Genomic DNA, 16,320 nt, shown 5'->3' on the forward strand with positions numbered 1-16,320 from the left:
CTTATACTATATATATATATATATATATATATATATATATATATATATAATATAAGTATTTTATATACATAAATATATAAATTATTTATGCAATTTAAATGAATTGAATCAAGTCATATTCCAATTATGTTGAGTCCTGAATTCAAAATCGGATTTTCAGATACGATTGACACCCCTAGACCCGAATATTGCACCCTTGAAACTTACTCATTGTATTAGCTAAGAGAATAAAGAGGTTATCCTATTCTAAGAACTATGGGCGTTCTGGAAAAACCTTCAGTTGTTGGTTAGCTTTTAATGAATTTTGTCTTTTTTACCAAGAAAAAAATTGGTTTGCGACCTTTAGATTGGAGGATGGTCAAAGAGCAAATATGTTTGTGTTTTTTGCTTGTTTTCTTTTTAAAACAATTATTTAAAAAAAACATTTAAGGTTAATCTGGTCATCACAAATAATTAATGGCATAGCTGGACAAATTTTGTTAATGGTGACTTGATGGAAGGTAAGTTTTAAATAGGTCTCTTGAATGTTTTGAAAATTGGGGAAAATGAGAGAGTATTTTAGATAATAACTCTAATAGCAAAAGAAAATCACAAAGAATATATGATGCTAGAAAGACAAGATATTAAGAAGGCTTTGGCCAATCAACTCCTCTGGTGAAACTGCAAGCTCTCCATGGTATGGCCAATGGGCCTCATGTGACTCCTACTCTACCCCACCCGTGATTTCCATGTACCCAAAAACAAAATGCAATCTCTGACCAACACTCAACAAAATTTATTTTGGAGCTATAAGTATAAGGTCAATTTAGGCATTTTATTTGGACTTTAGACTAATTAACTTTTAGACTATACATATAAAGAGCCCATTTGGGAGGGCTTATGCAGTGATAGAGTTACATTGATAGAGTCACATCTGAGAAACTACCTATGAGCTACAATAGCCAAACAGTCAATTTTTGGGCCCCTGTAAGCCTATTTTTTGCTTTCCAAATTTTATCGAATAGGTATTTACGACTTTATGGGTTTTTTTTTTTCTTTTTTACTCATACAACATTAGAAATCATTATATAAAAGGAAATAGGATTCAGTCAGAGCAAAGTTCATTCAACAGCCATCATAGCCTTGCATTGGAAATATCTCCTTATGAAATAAAGCATAGAAGTATGGAGATATTCCCAATGGAAAACTATTTTGCTCTGATTGAAGCCAATCTCATCTAAAAGCCCTCCCAAACAAACACAAAAGCCTTTGTGAGCAACAACTTGAGTGCTTGAAAATGTAAAAAAAAAAAAAAGTACTTTTGACATTTATGAAGCTTTAAGTTATTCTAAGACCCACTAGAAAAAATTTCTAGCTACGCCCATACTCAAGTATATTAAAATGCGAGACAACTTATTGTGTTATTGGTTTGTCTTGTAATGTTGTGGGCCATAGCTAAGAGACAGGTTGTTTAGGTTGAGCCATTGTTGAACATTATCTTGGAGAAGTGCTTTTTATTCTAGTGAGAGTGTGGCCTATGACTAAATTGATTCCATGAAAAAAAGGTGTATAAGGATCTTTTTGGTTGATTTCTAATATCAATACAAAATATAATTCAATTCACTCAATTTTTCTTGGATTTCTCGTACAATTTGTTGCACCTTATGCTTTAGTTATGGGCATGAAAAATGTGAGTGCAAGGAAAAGGCTAAATGGAAAGAGGCTGGTCCTTTTTGTAGAGATCCCTTTACCAAATAACCGTTGAAAAATAATGGTCATGGATTTAATACCCTCCAGTTAAAGAAGTGGTGGGAGGAGTGTTGAGCATGCCTTTTTAGAAAACTCTGAGGGAGGTTATAGTTAGGGGTGTCAATTGGACTTGATTTGGTCCAATCCGATCCGGCCTAATGTGAATCCATTATAAATGGACAGGTCCAATTCGGTTTAATGAATATTTTGGACTATTTTGGACCGGTCCAATTCAATGTATGGACCATTCAATCTGTTCAAATTCATTCTGAATTAGATTGGTTTCAATTCAAACCTGGTCCATTGATCAGATTTGGTTTAATCCAACCTAATCCAATATAAATTTACTAAGAACGGACCAGGTCCAATCCAATCTAAAAAATATTTTGGACCGAATTGGTCTAATCCAATATGTCTTATTAGTCTGTCCAATCTGTCTAAATTGACTTTAGACTTAATGGGATCTAATCCAAAACCGATCCATTGACACCCTTAATTATAGCAGGTGTAAACTCTTATGCTTCAGTCCTAATGGATGTTATGGATCCTAATACCATTTCAGCTGCTACAGATGAGAATGAAGAAGGAAGTTGAACGCCTGTTATTGACGTTCATTCTGATTTGCATGATATTATCCATGCAATAGGTTTAGTGGTGGCATCAATGGAAAAGACAATGGTGGAAGGAGACATCCCAGGAAGTCCACTTGGCTTTAGAGGAACTTTCGGATCATGGAAAAATTTTAGAGCAAACGCTATTTAATGTTTTGCTTGAAAACATTTTAGAGCAAACGCCATGATTCCAAACACCACCCAAAGTAGTCATGAAAGACAGAAGAGTTTGATGTTTCAAGTAAGGGTCGATGTTATTGGGGGAATAGGGAATGGTAGAAGAAGGTAAGTTGTTATTTTGGATATTTTTTTCTTTTTATTTGTTAACAATTTGAATGAAAGAGAGGAAATTTTTGTGTTGAAAGCCTTGTGTTCAAAAACTCTTTGTAATTCTTCTTTTTGTCATTTTATAGCTTGTCAAAACTTGTTACATATTTATGTGGATGAGTACAGCACTATCATTTATTGTTTGAAGAGGTTTGTATTAAGTAACAATTCATTTATAGTGAAGAGAAATTCCTTTACATTTGTCTTTTCTTTTGGTCTTTACTATTTGGTTCCGTTTTACCACATTTTTATACTTGAACTCCTTACTAATTGTTTTGATAGAGCATATATTTTTTAAGATGGTTTGCCTATAATTCTTTCATGCAGGTTGGAGGGAAGAGAAAACTATTTTTTATAGCTTTCACAAAAAGCAACACAAAATGAAACCTTATCCCTCTCAGCCTTCATTAACAATCTAAATAAACCATTCATAGCCAAAGTGAAAAAGTAAGGTGAGGATGAGGATATAAAATAGCCTTGTGAGGACATATTAATAAAACAAAAAATTAACATAAAAATACATTAAAAAATTTTAAAGAACACCAATCTTTACTAAAACCAAAAGCCCAGAGCTGATTTGATTAATAAAAAGTCCCATCTTAAACTATCATGCCTTAGTTTACATTTTACACTGTTTTGGCTAAGGCCATGGCTAAGTGTGCAATTCAACTTGGCTTGAGTTTACATTTTACACTGTTTTGGGTTTGGGTTTTGAATCGGGCCAATTGAAATTTGAACAAAATCCCAAGCCTAACTTGTCCAAGTTCCACCCCTAGCCATAGCCCTTTTTTTCCCTGATCATTACAAAATTATCAATTAATTGCAGATGAGCAAAACACTTTTTTTTTCTAACCAAAAATCTTTTGAGCCTATTAATTAAAATCTTTTCTGGGATTATCACTTTAACTTTTTAGGAATTAAAGTAAAAAAAAGAAAAAATTCATTGAAGTTGGCCAACATTTTATTTTCGGAAAAAATCACCACTCATACACATCAATATATTGACCTCCAAACAAAACTAATAAAAATAGCAGAAATTACATCTATCGCTAGAGCTTTTAAACTCCCAATGCTCTGAATAGCATCTTGAGCCTCTTCCAATGAAGGTATGTCTTTCATTATCTTCATGAGAACTTACCTTATCAAAGAGGGATCCCGACAACCTTCAAATTAATTCTGCCTTTGAGATTTAAAAGCTCCTCAAAATATAGTCCATAAAAGCTTTTATGAGCTATCTCTTCATGTTTATTCATGAATCCACCTATATATTATCATGAGCTTGGATCCATTCAATATTAATTTTCTTCTTTCTTTCTGATCAAAGTTGGCATGTGAAAAAAAATAATAATAATAACATTTTGATCACCCGGTAGTAATTAACCATGTCTATTTAGATTTCTAAGATCTCCAAAACATTTCGCGTAAGTAGCAATTTCTCCATCTGTTTTGTCAAAAATTTAATTTGATTAATTACGTTCTGAGAATGATAAATAAGGGTGCAGTCTGGATAGGACCAACCCAAGCCTGAATTTACCCAGCCCGCGTTTTTGCACGGATTAGGCTTAGATTTTCGGTCTTCGGACTGGATGGGCTCAAAAGCATGGCTTACTGCGCACTTTCATACATATATGCATACAATATAAACATATATATATATATATATATACATGCATATGCATACATATAAACATGTATACAAGATTATATGCTAAATATGCAAAATTCCTATTTAAAGGTTTAAATTAGTGATACTAAATAGGTTTATGCAACTTCTTAGTACATTATTCCTAACAAGCCCACTTGAGCTTAATTGACCAACTCAAACCTGGCCTGAGCTTATTCCTATCTATGTCAAATTTTAGTTCAGGCTGAGCCTGGGGTTGGAAAGGTTGGGCTTGATCTTAGGGCTAATTGAAGCTTGAAGCCCAATTTTTAAGGTTGAGCCTGGATTGACATTAAATCCAACCCAGCCCGCCAGACTTGTACCCTTAAAAGATAGAGACTCCAATTAGGGGTGTCGATTGGATTGAATTTGGTCTAATCCGGTCCAGTCCAATGTAAGTCCATTACAAATGGACCAGGTCCAATTCAATTCAATGAATAAATTGGATCATTTTGGATTGGTCCAATTTAAAGTTCAGACCATCTAATTTGTTCAAATTCATTTTAATTTAAATTGGTTTTAAGCCAAACCCGGTCCATTGACACCTATGTTCTTATCTTATATCAATGGACCGGATAAGCAATATAAATTTATTACGGACAGACCAGGTCCAGTCCAATCTAATAAATATTTTGCACTGGATTGATCCAATCTACTATAATTTTTTGGTCCGTCCAATCCTTCTAAATTGATTTTGAACTGAACGGGGTCCAGTCCAAAACCGGTCCATTAACACCCTTATCTCCAACAATTGATCTAATCAACAATTTGACGCTAGCCTTTACAATTGTTTCACCAAACTGCTTTTTTATTTGATATTTTCAAATCAGATTTTTAAGTTTTATTATGATGCTTGAAAACTAATACGAAGATGCAAACCCACTGGAAAAGAGAGAAGCTTTAAGAAAAAGCTTAATTAATGATTTATGGTTGCTCAGGTATCATACCTTTCTGGTACATAAAAATTGGCTAAAGAGTTAACAAGGCTATTATAGGAGGCTCACGAAATTATGCTTACACTGTTTTTACGGTCATTTTCAGCTGTGCACCGGAAACATCTCCATACTTATATCTTTTTATTCATTAAGAAATGCTTTCAACACATGGCTAAAAAGGGCCATGACAATAGTGCGAGCACAACTTTGTGAGCATCAAATCTGATTTCTACATATGAAAGAGGTTCTATTAAGGATTAAAGTGTCTATCGGATATTGTATCGGACAAGTAGGATACGAATATGAATATGCTTTGGAAATGCATGGATACGGACAAAATATATGAAAATGCATGGATACACTAAGAATAAATATAAATTTCGTAAATACAATAATATCAGTAAATTTAAGATCAAAGCAATCACAAATAGTATATAAATACATAAGAAATGTATATTTTAGTGATACATATGAAGAAATATATTATAATTAATATATCAGGATGCATAGATATCATATAATTTTATTTACAATGCATCATTCAAAAATCTAACACACAAAACAATATGCACCTATTATATTTTAATTATTATACAAATTATTTTTATTCTACTTTTTTAATTTTTTAACATTACCAAAAAGTCAACTAAATATTAAATTCTCAAGTACAAATTAAAATATTAATTAATAATTTATAAAAATCTAATCTTAAGTTAGAGTTTATAATATACATATCATATAAAAACTCATAATTTTTAATTACTAAAATTATTATTCCTTTATTAATACTTTATTTATATAATTTTCTAATATGAAAAATGATTTTTTGAATAAATGTAGATTAATGGATTTGATAAATTCAATTTAATGTTATATTCTTAAATATTTTATAAACAATATTTTTATTTTTTATAAATAATAAATATGTTGTTATTACTTATTATAAATTAAAATATTAATTAATAATTTGTAAAAATATATAAAAAATTTAATTTGCATATCATTTGCAAATTTATAAACTTTAAGTATTAAAATAATTATTCTATTCTTAATATTTTATTTGTATAATTTTCTTGATATTAAAAATTATCTTTTTATATAAACATAGATTTGATAGATTATTTATTGTATTAGTTTATAAAATACTGTTTTTTAATATTATTCTTTGAAATTTTAGTTAGTGTTGTTAAATATAAACATGCACTTTTTGTTTTAATCACATATAGAGACAAAATTTAATACATTTTATTTTATTTTATTTATTATCATAAGAATAAACATGGTTTAATAGCTTAGAATCACATTTAAGGCGCAAGGCTTTAGGTGCTCTATGGTGATCCGAGTATGAATCACTTTGCCTACAGTTTTTGTAATAGATAAGCAGTGTATTAATTTAGGAGAGATCTCTCCTAAATTATCTTTAATTCCTATTTATCATCTCCCCTACTTTTTATCTATATCTATTTAAAGAAAGTTTGGATTAAAAATTTAAGAATTATACAAATATACTAACAAAATTATATAATAACTTTAAAATATATAATAAAAACACAAAAAGTAATTTTATATTTTTAAAAAAATATATCACAAAATTATGTACTAACAATTTAAATTATGTTTTTCTGGATTATCAATTTAAATGTTTTCAAATATTTAATAATATGTAACAGTTTTAAATAAATAGAATTCAAATAATCAAATTTTTAAATATTTTTACAGACTATTTAAATATTTAAATAACCAAATATTTATCATACTAGATTTTAAATAGTTAAAATAACAAAATTATGTAATAAATTTTAAACATTTCTTCAATGTAGAAAAATAATTATAATATAATAATGAAACTAATAATAATTTAATATATTACAAAATTAATAATTAAATTATATAATAATAGTATAAATTATGATTTTATTGATAGTTAATTTAAATAAATATTTAATATTTTAAAATTTAAATATTTTACATATTATTTAAATATTTAAATAACTAAATATCTTAAATAACAAAACATTTAACATAACTAGGTTTTAAATAGTTAAAATAAAAAAAAATATGTAATAAATTTAAAAAAAAAATCTAAAAAGTAGAAAAATAATTATAACTAATATTGAAAGTAATAATAATTTAGCATTTCTAAAAAATATTGTAAATAATTAATTTCACTTATATCAAGTAATAATTCGAGAAAATAACTTTCAAAAAAATTAATATTTATTAATAATAATTTTAAACTCTTAATCTCTATTTATTATATAATTATATATACTAAATTAATATTTATTGTATTTTAATATTTATTTATTGTTTTTGTGATAAGTGTATTTTCAATGATTATGTATAAATTTATTTATTTTTTGTTATTTAATAAAAATCTTTCAATAATTATTGGAGATTAAATTACTACTATTGAATTTTTAAATTTAATTTATTATACTTATTTTATTTATTGTATTTTTGTTATAAGTTATTGATTAATATTTATTAGAGATTAAACTATTATTTGAAATTATACTATTTATTAACTTAGTTAATATATTTTTAGTACTTACTGTATTTTTATAATTTATGTAATTATTGTATTTTTCATTATCAATATATTTTCAATAATTGTGTATTTTTGCTATAAATTTTCAATAATTATTGGAGATTAAACTATTGTTATTTATCAAAGATGAGACTATTAATTTAGTTATATCGGTTTGGGTCGGTTTTCTGGTTTGGTCAGTCGGTTCAAAATATTTAAAATTAAAAATTAAATTTAAGTTTAAAAATTATAGTGCAATTATTAAAAAATAATTTTAAAAATTACAGTGCAATTATTAAAAAATAAATTTAAAAATTATATTTTTGATATAAGACATTTTAGACTAAGAAATATGGAAAATTTCCCACTTTTCCATATTAAAATTTATATTTAAAATATAATCATTCGATTTTGGTCAGTTTACAAATGGCTAAAGTGAAACTGATCCAAATTGGCCGAATTGAGAAATTTTTGAACCAAATCCAACCTAATGTATTAGAAAACCAACCAACTCGGGTCAAGTTAATCAGGTTGGTCGGTTTCATCAATTTGATGAATAAACCTAACTGAAATTGATTATTGTTATTTTTGTATTATAAAAATTTTATTAAAAGTAGTATATAGAATATGAATAATTATTAATTATTTAAAAAGTTAAAAATATAAAACAATTGTATACTCTTATGTGTTTCTATTAGGGTCATTTCCTAGAACACACCTTAGGGGTAACAATTTTCCCCATCCCTAACGGGGACCCGACTTTCTTGACCCAATGGGGCTGAGGATGGAGATTGTTTTGGCGGGGCAGTGACAGGAACGGGGATTAATAGGAATCCCTAGTCGGGATCAGGGTTGAGGATGGGGATTGAGGTTCATGCCTTGCCCCAACCCCGATTATATATATATAGTAAATGTTATTTATATTAAATATACTATTATATTATTTATATTAAATATACTGTTATATTATTTATATTATATATATCAAAACATATTTAAAACATCATTTATAATTAAAATTTTTTATTTATTTTAAAAAATACTATTATCTGAAAATATTTTGGGGATTTGAGTCCCCATGGGGAACCCATCCCCTTCGGGGATCGAGGATGGGGGTTAATTTTAAAATCAGGGTTGAGGATGGGGAATATGATCCCAGCCCCGAATCCGTCTCGTTGCCATTCCTACACACCTTATAGGTTTACATATTTACTTAAACCTATCTTATAATTTTCATTTTACTAAAACATCACATATATTTTATAACTTATTTAATTAATCAACTTTTCATTAAGGAGTGTTTATTTGGCCATTAGGCCCATGATTTTTCATTCCAAAAATACCCTTAAAACTTTTTTGTATAGAAAACAAAATTGACCAAATATAACTAATGGAGTAGTTGCCTATGTCTTATTAGGGGCAAAAATGATATTTTTATTTTTATTTTTTTCTGATTAAATTTATTGAAATAAACAATAGATTCAACATTGTCATTTTCCATTGTCATCCAATGAAAATTTGATTAAATCTCTATTGCAAATTATAAATGGTGTTTTAGTAAATCCATAAAATTATAAAGAATATTTTAGTAAATAACCATTTATATTATTTATCTTTGCATCGCACGTCCCCGCTAGAATCATATATTAAACGAATCAATCACATCTGATCTCCCATGATGGGCCCATTAAAGAAAGGACACGCTACATGTTGGTACAAGTTGCACTGGTAGTACGTAAATCAAGGGGCGAAGCGAAGCTGTTGGAGCGTTTAGGTTATAGAAACTCCAAATCCAAGTACAACCTCCATTCCATTTCGATTTCGTACACCTGATGTGCCATTAACTATTCGCGTACTCTCTCAGTCTCTCTCACGAGGATGGTTGAAGTCAAATAACTCTAAATTGAATTCATAAGAAGACACAAGTTTGCCCCCAACGGCTACTGTGGAGTGATTTTGAAATTTAAAATCCTCACAAGCGGGATTAAATTAAAAAGACCAAGAGGGGAAGACATTACGCCGTTGCCGGGGATCGAACCCGGGTCGCCCGCGTGACAGGCGGGAATACTCACCACTATACTACAACGACTCAATTGATTTCGGATTAAAATGTCATTATCTCATTTATTAACCCACCAAAGACCTTGACCTTCCCTGTTAAATCAATCTTCCAAAGAGAAACCTATGCTGCATATATACAATTTTAATTTCCTCGACTAACAAGCAACTCCGTTCATATTTGGGCATTTGGTCTAGTGATTTACCAGTTAACCATGCGAGACGTTCCAAGGATTCTTGTCCACCTGTGTAGCGCATATTCTTGCAGAAATACGTTTCACAAAAAAAAACAAATTTAAGTCTCATTCCTATTGTGTAATCTTCAGCTAAATAGAGAGGCAGTGGTTAACTTTTTCGCTCAGTCATGTTCTTCCAATAAAGAGAACAAAACAGTTTAAAATTGGGCTTGGAAATCACAATTTCAAGTCTCTCCGTCACTCAATTACAACTGCATTCCAATGATATCAGTTACGTACAGATAGCTCATTTTATCTAGTCACGAGGTTCATAAAATTCATCAATCAAACTCAGCTCATTCCACTAAACAGAAATCTCGTTACAACAATAAATAAATAAATAAACAATAATGTGGTAAACCCTCCTAACTCCTCAATCCACCTGCTAAACTGTAGGAATTTTCTCCTGCTAATTCTTGAATCCACCTACTAATTTGTAGGAAAATCTCAGTGATTTTCTCCTACTATAACTCTAGTTCCTAGATGGAGGGCTTAGGACTCCTTTCTTGCATTCATGCCTTGCAATGCCAGATTGAGGTGCCAGTGCTTCTCGAATTGAGCTTGCTACTGAATCTGATCCCTCGGGGAAATTGCATGAGTTCTTCCCTTTGATATCAACGCCAAGATAATCTGTTAAAACTTTCTTTACTCCAAACCCACGATGCTGTGGCTTGTTGCCACTGGGAAAAGGGGACCTCTCTCCTTTTGCAGCGCTAACCAAAGGTGCAGGTGAGAAGCTTGGAGTTGTAAAAGCTGTAGCATATGGAGTGCTTGAGACAGGCACTGAGTATGGAATTGAAACCCTCTTGTGAGCTATCACACTGACTGAGGGAACCGAAGAATATTGATCCGAATGCTTGGTTAAGTCATCAACATAGAGTAGATCATCAATGCGGGCAATAATATTAAACGCCAGGCTCTCCAATACTCTTGAGTAGCTCTCTAGAATAGATTTCCCAATATCCTGAAATTGTGGATAAAGATGAGGGAGAAGAAGGCATAGATGAGAACCACAATTTCGAATGTGAGAAATACAGACCTTGTTGTATTGGATCTTGCTCATATCCAAGGATGTCTGTGGAAGACCAGGGAACCGCTGCTGCAAGCAAAGCAATAAGCTCTCAGCTCTATCTGCAAGCAACTCCCTCTTATCTCCACCATCAACCACCAACTCCTTGACCATCTCCCAAGATGACTTGGAAGTGGAGCGGTTTGAATTATTTATGGGTTTTGAGTTTGCTCTTCGACGCCAGATGTATATGGAGGCCTCAACGCGGTTAGCAATCTCCAGAGCTTGGTGTTCAGAGGAAAGGTCAAGGCAATCGAGAAGGCATTCTGGGGAGAACTGATCTGATGTAATATACCGGTGGATCACATCGCCTAGGCTAGCTCTTCCGTTCTAAACCCAAATCCAAATAGCACTCAAAATTTAGTCTTTCTTTTATCTCATAAAATCAGAATTCAGAAGAATTGCACCATGTAGGAATTCTGTACCTTTGGTAGAGATTCCAGGTATGATTCAGGGACTTCCATTTCAGCTAAAACAGTACTATTGATGGCCATAGCAGCTTTAAGGATTTGGTTTGTGCATTCACGCTTGTGCTGCAAATGTTTCCTTGAATTTTCATGGAGACCACCGGGAGGAACACGGGGAACAGGAAGCCACCATTTGTCCACTTGGCGCTGAAGTGGTCTACGAAAAGAGGCTGATCCATCAGCATCTGGAGCTAAAATCCCTTGGTCAACATACCAGAATTCTGTGTCGCCAAAACCATCTAATATTTCCTGTGCAAGTGACATTTCAGAAACATTTGCAGAATTCAGAAACTTCATCGTCTCAAAATTATGGGATGGAGACAAGAGCAGTAATATATCTTACAATCAGCATGTTGTCTAATTTACGCAATGCTGGGAGATTGATAAAAATGTCTGATCTGGGTCTGCAAGTCATAACCTGAAATGTCAATGTGAAAGTGAAATTCGTCAAAACAGTAGCATATATGTAATGTACATTATTTCACTGGCTTTTCTTTTGTTTATTAAAATTTGCATATGCTTTCCATTTACAGATATAAGGACTACGAATGAATAAAGGTTCAAGGAGAAGGGATAATATGGGTTATGCATTCAACAAATTTCAGCACTAACCAGTAGAGGGGATTATTTCTCTGTTCAATGGACAACTGATTTCGTGTGCCAAGTTCATAACATATAACACTAAGAAACGTAAGATAAAGATGAACTAATTGGGATTACCTCAAGCTTGCTTCCATCAAGAAATGTTTGCCAAGAGGGTGTCAATTCGACAATGTGGTCACTAACACAAAGAAGGCATTCGATCTCCCTTCGCCACATTGATTTTTTCTCAGGAGGTAGAGGTTCTAATCTCCAAAGCTGCCCAAAGAGGGTAGCTAAAACACAATGCAGAGAAGGAAATAACCATCAAAAGAGAAGCTGATTGAGGTTTTAATACAAAGAAAAACCGGTCTTCTATGGAGATGGAGCAATGCTAATAAATTAGAGCTTAGAGGCAAAAGAAACCGTACCACAGAGATTAGTAATGGCATTCGAAATGGCCAATGCTGTGCAAACCCCTTTCCCACATCCCGACATATCTTCCCCAAGCAACAATTTTGAGAACCTCTCTTTCATAAGTTCAACCTCTATCGAAAACCTCAAAAAAAATTCAGAATCAACGACGTTGTAAAATTATCAAACAAGAAAGTGTTATCAAACAAACGAAGAAATAATAGGTGGAAAAAGGAGAACATTACATACCTGGAATCTTTGACCCTTGTTTCTCTAATTTACTATCTTCCAAGTGGGGCTTCTTCTCATCCCCAGCGACATCAGAAATTGAACAGATTTGCATCTCCGACTTCCCAACCGGCCAACATAGTGATGGTGCTGAAGAGGACTCTTCTGAATTATTAGGGATTCGTTCTTCGTTGGTAGTTCCACCAGACGTCAAAGCATCAGAACTCGAACTGCACGAACTGCTTTCCCGAGACTCTTCTTCTCCAGAATCCGTAAATGGCTCACTTTCACCTCCATTTCCATGGAATCCAACTTTCCTGTCTTCAATTACATCCCTCTTCTCAACCAAACACTCCATCCCAACCTCCGTTGATTCGTTAAAACCAGCAGAACCACAGAAAAATGAGCTCTTCACGACCAAACCCGAACCAAGAACCCTTCTTAAAACGACCCCATCTGAAACTCGAGCTCTGAAAGATAAGCTACGTAGAGATTTCGAGACCCAAAAGCTCAACACAGAAAACGGGCTAACATCAGCAGAGGTTCTAAGCTTCGCTAGTGGCAGACAAAGCTTGAGCTCCTGCACTGTTGTTTGTCTTTCTTCTTCTTCTCGGGAAGAAGCTCTATCCATAAGGTTTCAAACATTTCTTAGGCGTGTGAAGGAAAATAGGGGTGTATTTATGGTTTATTTTTGTCTGCGCCTTGTCTGTCTCTAGGTGTGTGTGGAGGAACTTCGTATATTTATATGGGAGGAGTGAAGTTGGCCATGATTACTAAACTTGCTCAAACACAGGACATCTGAGAGACGAGGCTAGCTTAGCTTCTCTTTTTTTATTTGATTTTCTCTTTTCAGAGTTCCTCCACCACCATTTCTCCTGGTTTCAATCTAAATGATAACCGTCTCTTGAATCGATTTTCATTGCACTTTAAAAGGAGGATTCAAAGGCTTCAAACACTAAAACATTGTACAAATTTTCCAAATCCGTTTGAAAAAAATTATAAAATAACGCTGGAGTCGTAAATGACGGATCTGCCATCGTGTGGATTTCCATTTAACCCCTTTACATTAGAATGGATTGACCAGCATGCACTTGGGTTTGGACCGTTTGGTGTGAAACGACCTTTATGGAGCTGTGATTCTGTGAGGTTGCTTGGTTGGCATCTCGGCCGAGTGTGTAGTCTGTCATTCAATACACGGAGACCTAACAACAGTGGCGTCTGTTGATAGTGCGCTATCTTGGAAGTTGGAAGCAATGCGAATAAAAAGGAAGCTTGGTATACACTCTGGAGCCTGGACTAGTGGACTGGGGGACCATCAAAATTATGGGCCGAAACAAGTTTCGTCAATTCTCAAGAAGGCCCCATTTAATAGTCCAGTAATAAACAATAATAAGACAGAGTCTAGTAATTGAGATTTGGATTTGGCAAAGAAATAATGCTTGGGCCTTATATGCATCCAAGCTTAACAGGTGTAGAATTAGGTGGTCCAACTCCAACCAAAGGCAAACTTGCTCGTGAGTCGTGAGCCACGCACCACATGGATCATGGATGGCAACTTGGAAACTTGTTTACAAGGAATTACTGTCGTTACAAATTTGGGGGCATCCAGTCGTTATAAGATTAAGCTTGGCAGTTGGCAATTTTGATGTTGTGTGTCCCGTTCTAGATGGACAACAGAAACTATAAGCCAAGGGCTTTCCAGTAAATTCATTATTCATTGTCCCTTCCCGTACCCCCAGGGCCCAGGCCCCAGTCCAGCAGAACGGAGGGTTAAGGCCTTAAGGGGGGGTTGGTCGTGGTCCTTCCCTCCTTGGTAGGAAGGAGGACAGAGGAACTGGACCACATAATCTCTCTTAAATCTTAACTAAATGTCTCTTTTGAACCCTCTTTGGATGTTTTGCAGCTTTTGTTGCAACACACAAGCCCCCCCAAGCTTTGACTATTTATGACATGTTTGGATAACAAGATAGATGTGAGCATTTCTGGTGGACGGAAAACGGGCCACACCAAACGCCCACTGAACAGACATGTAACATGTTGGCAGGATCTTAGGATCTTAGATCAAAGTTTAGTAAAATTGTTGATCTCTCTGGACCCACAATAATAAAGTAGAGGAGAAATGATAATGGGGGACACATAGCTTGGGAAATTGTTGATCTCTTCTCTCTCTCTCTTCTTACTTTCCTTGTAAGGCTTTGTGTTCCCCAACATCTTTCTGTTTGTTAATAATATTCTCTTTCCTTGATTATGTTGCCGGTTGTTCCAACTGAAAGAGTCCTTTTTCCTCAACGGCTAGTAGGATGTGTATCCGGACGTTGAATCCGTATTTAAAATAAAGTTAGAAAGGGGAAAAGAAGACCCCATATCTGATAGCCGTTTGTATTACACAAAGCGACGACTTTCGCTTTGATGATGTTTGTCGTTTTCTCGACTTTCTTTTATCCCATACCTCAGATTCCACCAAGCAACCAAAATAGGAATGGTGGGAAAATGAAAACCAAATAAGAAAAAGAAAAGAAAATTTTAAGTGTTAAATGCCCTCTCTCTTTTCTTTTTTTCTTTTTTTTTTTTTTTTTTTTTGTTGAAAAAAATGCTACCTGTTAAATGCTCTATGTTTTGAGGCCTAAATTTTCCCCTGGAAACCATTGAATTGACGTCAAAAAAGAAATATTGAATTGGGTATGGCTTTTAGAAAGCTGAAAAAGTGTTTAGTGCGTACCTAATCACACTCAAGCCCTGCCCTAGCCCCTAAGGTGGTTGGGTCCTAACTGCCTAAGGATTGCTCCAATCCCACCCCCGTCCCTACAAAAAGTGTTAGTATTCTCAGTACTGAGAAGAGGATCCCTTGATCTCTGTGAATTAATTCTAACAAATTCGACTGGCAAAGCTCGAGCCGGAAAATCAATTGGGCTGAGTCTCGAATTGAAGGCCGCAAACATGGACGCTTGAAAATCCACACAATTCCATATTAGTTGGTGGTTGGTAGAGAACTGGAGATATTACATTACTGACAATGGGCACTCTCTGTCTCTCCTCTCATTTAGCTTAGTTTTTTTTGGATAATATCTCAATTAACTAGTTTGTTCCTACAATTCCAACAGTAAAAGAGAGATTCCACTCCTTGGTTGCATTAATTAATTATTTAAACGGAATATTTAAGTGGCAATATCAGAATGCGGTAGAGTAGAGGCAACAAAATTAATTTATGAGAATGATCAATCAGCCCAGATCAGAATTTTATAAGCCCAAAGTACAGGGGAAATGCATCCTGATTGTGAATTAATGTCAAATTCACAAACAGGATGTTGTTTATAAGGGGGAGAGGGCTAACACTAGGAGGGGCTGGAATTCAGAATTCTGCATCGCATGTATCCCTACTTCTTCAAATTAATTTCTCTTCGGCTCCAATGTCCACGTGTGTTAATCTCATTAATCAGAATTATTTAATGTTTTATAGTTTAATCTCCATAAAAGC

The 16,320-nt window shown here is 33.3% G+C and overlaps 1 protein-coding gene and 1 non-coding gene across 2 annotated transcripts; both read right to left on the minus strand.

Annotated features, from left to right (window-relative positions):
* Positions 1 to 9,811: 9,811 nt before the first annotated feature.
* TRNAD-GUC (transfer RNA aspartic acid (anticodon GUC)) lies at positions 9,812 to 9,883 on the minus strand. Its single transcript has one exon. It is a non-coding gene; the product is annotated as a tRNA-Asp (tRNA).
* A 482-nt stretch (positions 9,884 to 10,365) lies between these two features.
* On the minus strand, positions 10,366 to 13,821 carry LOC148870693 (rop guanine nucleotide exchange factor 7-like). The gene is made up of 7 exons (XM_088967215.1): positions 12,867 to 13,821; positions 12,635 to 12,751; positions 12,345 to 12,499; positions 11,968 to 12,042; positions 11,583 to 11,873; positions 11,128 to 11,487; positions 10,366 to 11,052 (listed from the first exon to the last, which is right to left on the minus strand). The coding sequence occupies exons 1-7, from the start codon at positions 13,474 to 13,476 to the stop codon at positions 10,561 to 10,563; spliced, it is 2,100 nt and encodes a 699-aa protein (XP_088823341.1). The 5' UTR covers positions 13,477 to 13,821; the 3' UTR covers positions 10,366 to 10,560.
* Between the last annotated feature and the right edge of the window lie 2,499 nt (positions 13,822 to 16,320).

Source organism: Nelumbo lutea, chromosome 2 (genome assembly GCF_056320005.1).
Source record: "Nelumbo lutea isolate HS-2025 chromosome 2, American lotus-T2T, whole genome shotgun sequence".
In the NCBI taxonomy this organism is placed as follows: Eukaryota; Viridiplantae; Streptophyta; class Magnoliopsida; order Proteales; family Nelumbonaceae; genus Nelumbo; species Nelumbo lutea.

Bases quoted from the DNA above. Each gene is read 5' to 3' on its own strand.
- LOC148870693 (XM_088967215.1), bottom strand. From the start codon at position 13,476: ATGGATAGAGCTTCTTCCCGAGAAGAAGAAGAAAGACAAACAACAGTG. The intron at 12,500-12,634 runs GTACGGTTTCTT...ATTGTGTTTTAG, and splicing joins TGCCATTACTAATCTCTGTG to CTACCCTCTTTGGGCAGCTT. The intron at 11,053-11,127 runs GTCTGTATTTCT...CCACAATTTCAG, and splicing joins GCAAGATCCAATACAACAAG to GATATTGGGAAATCTATTCT.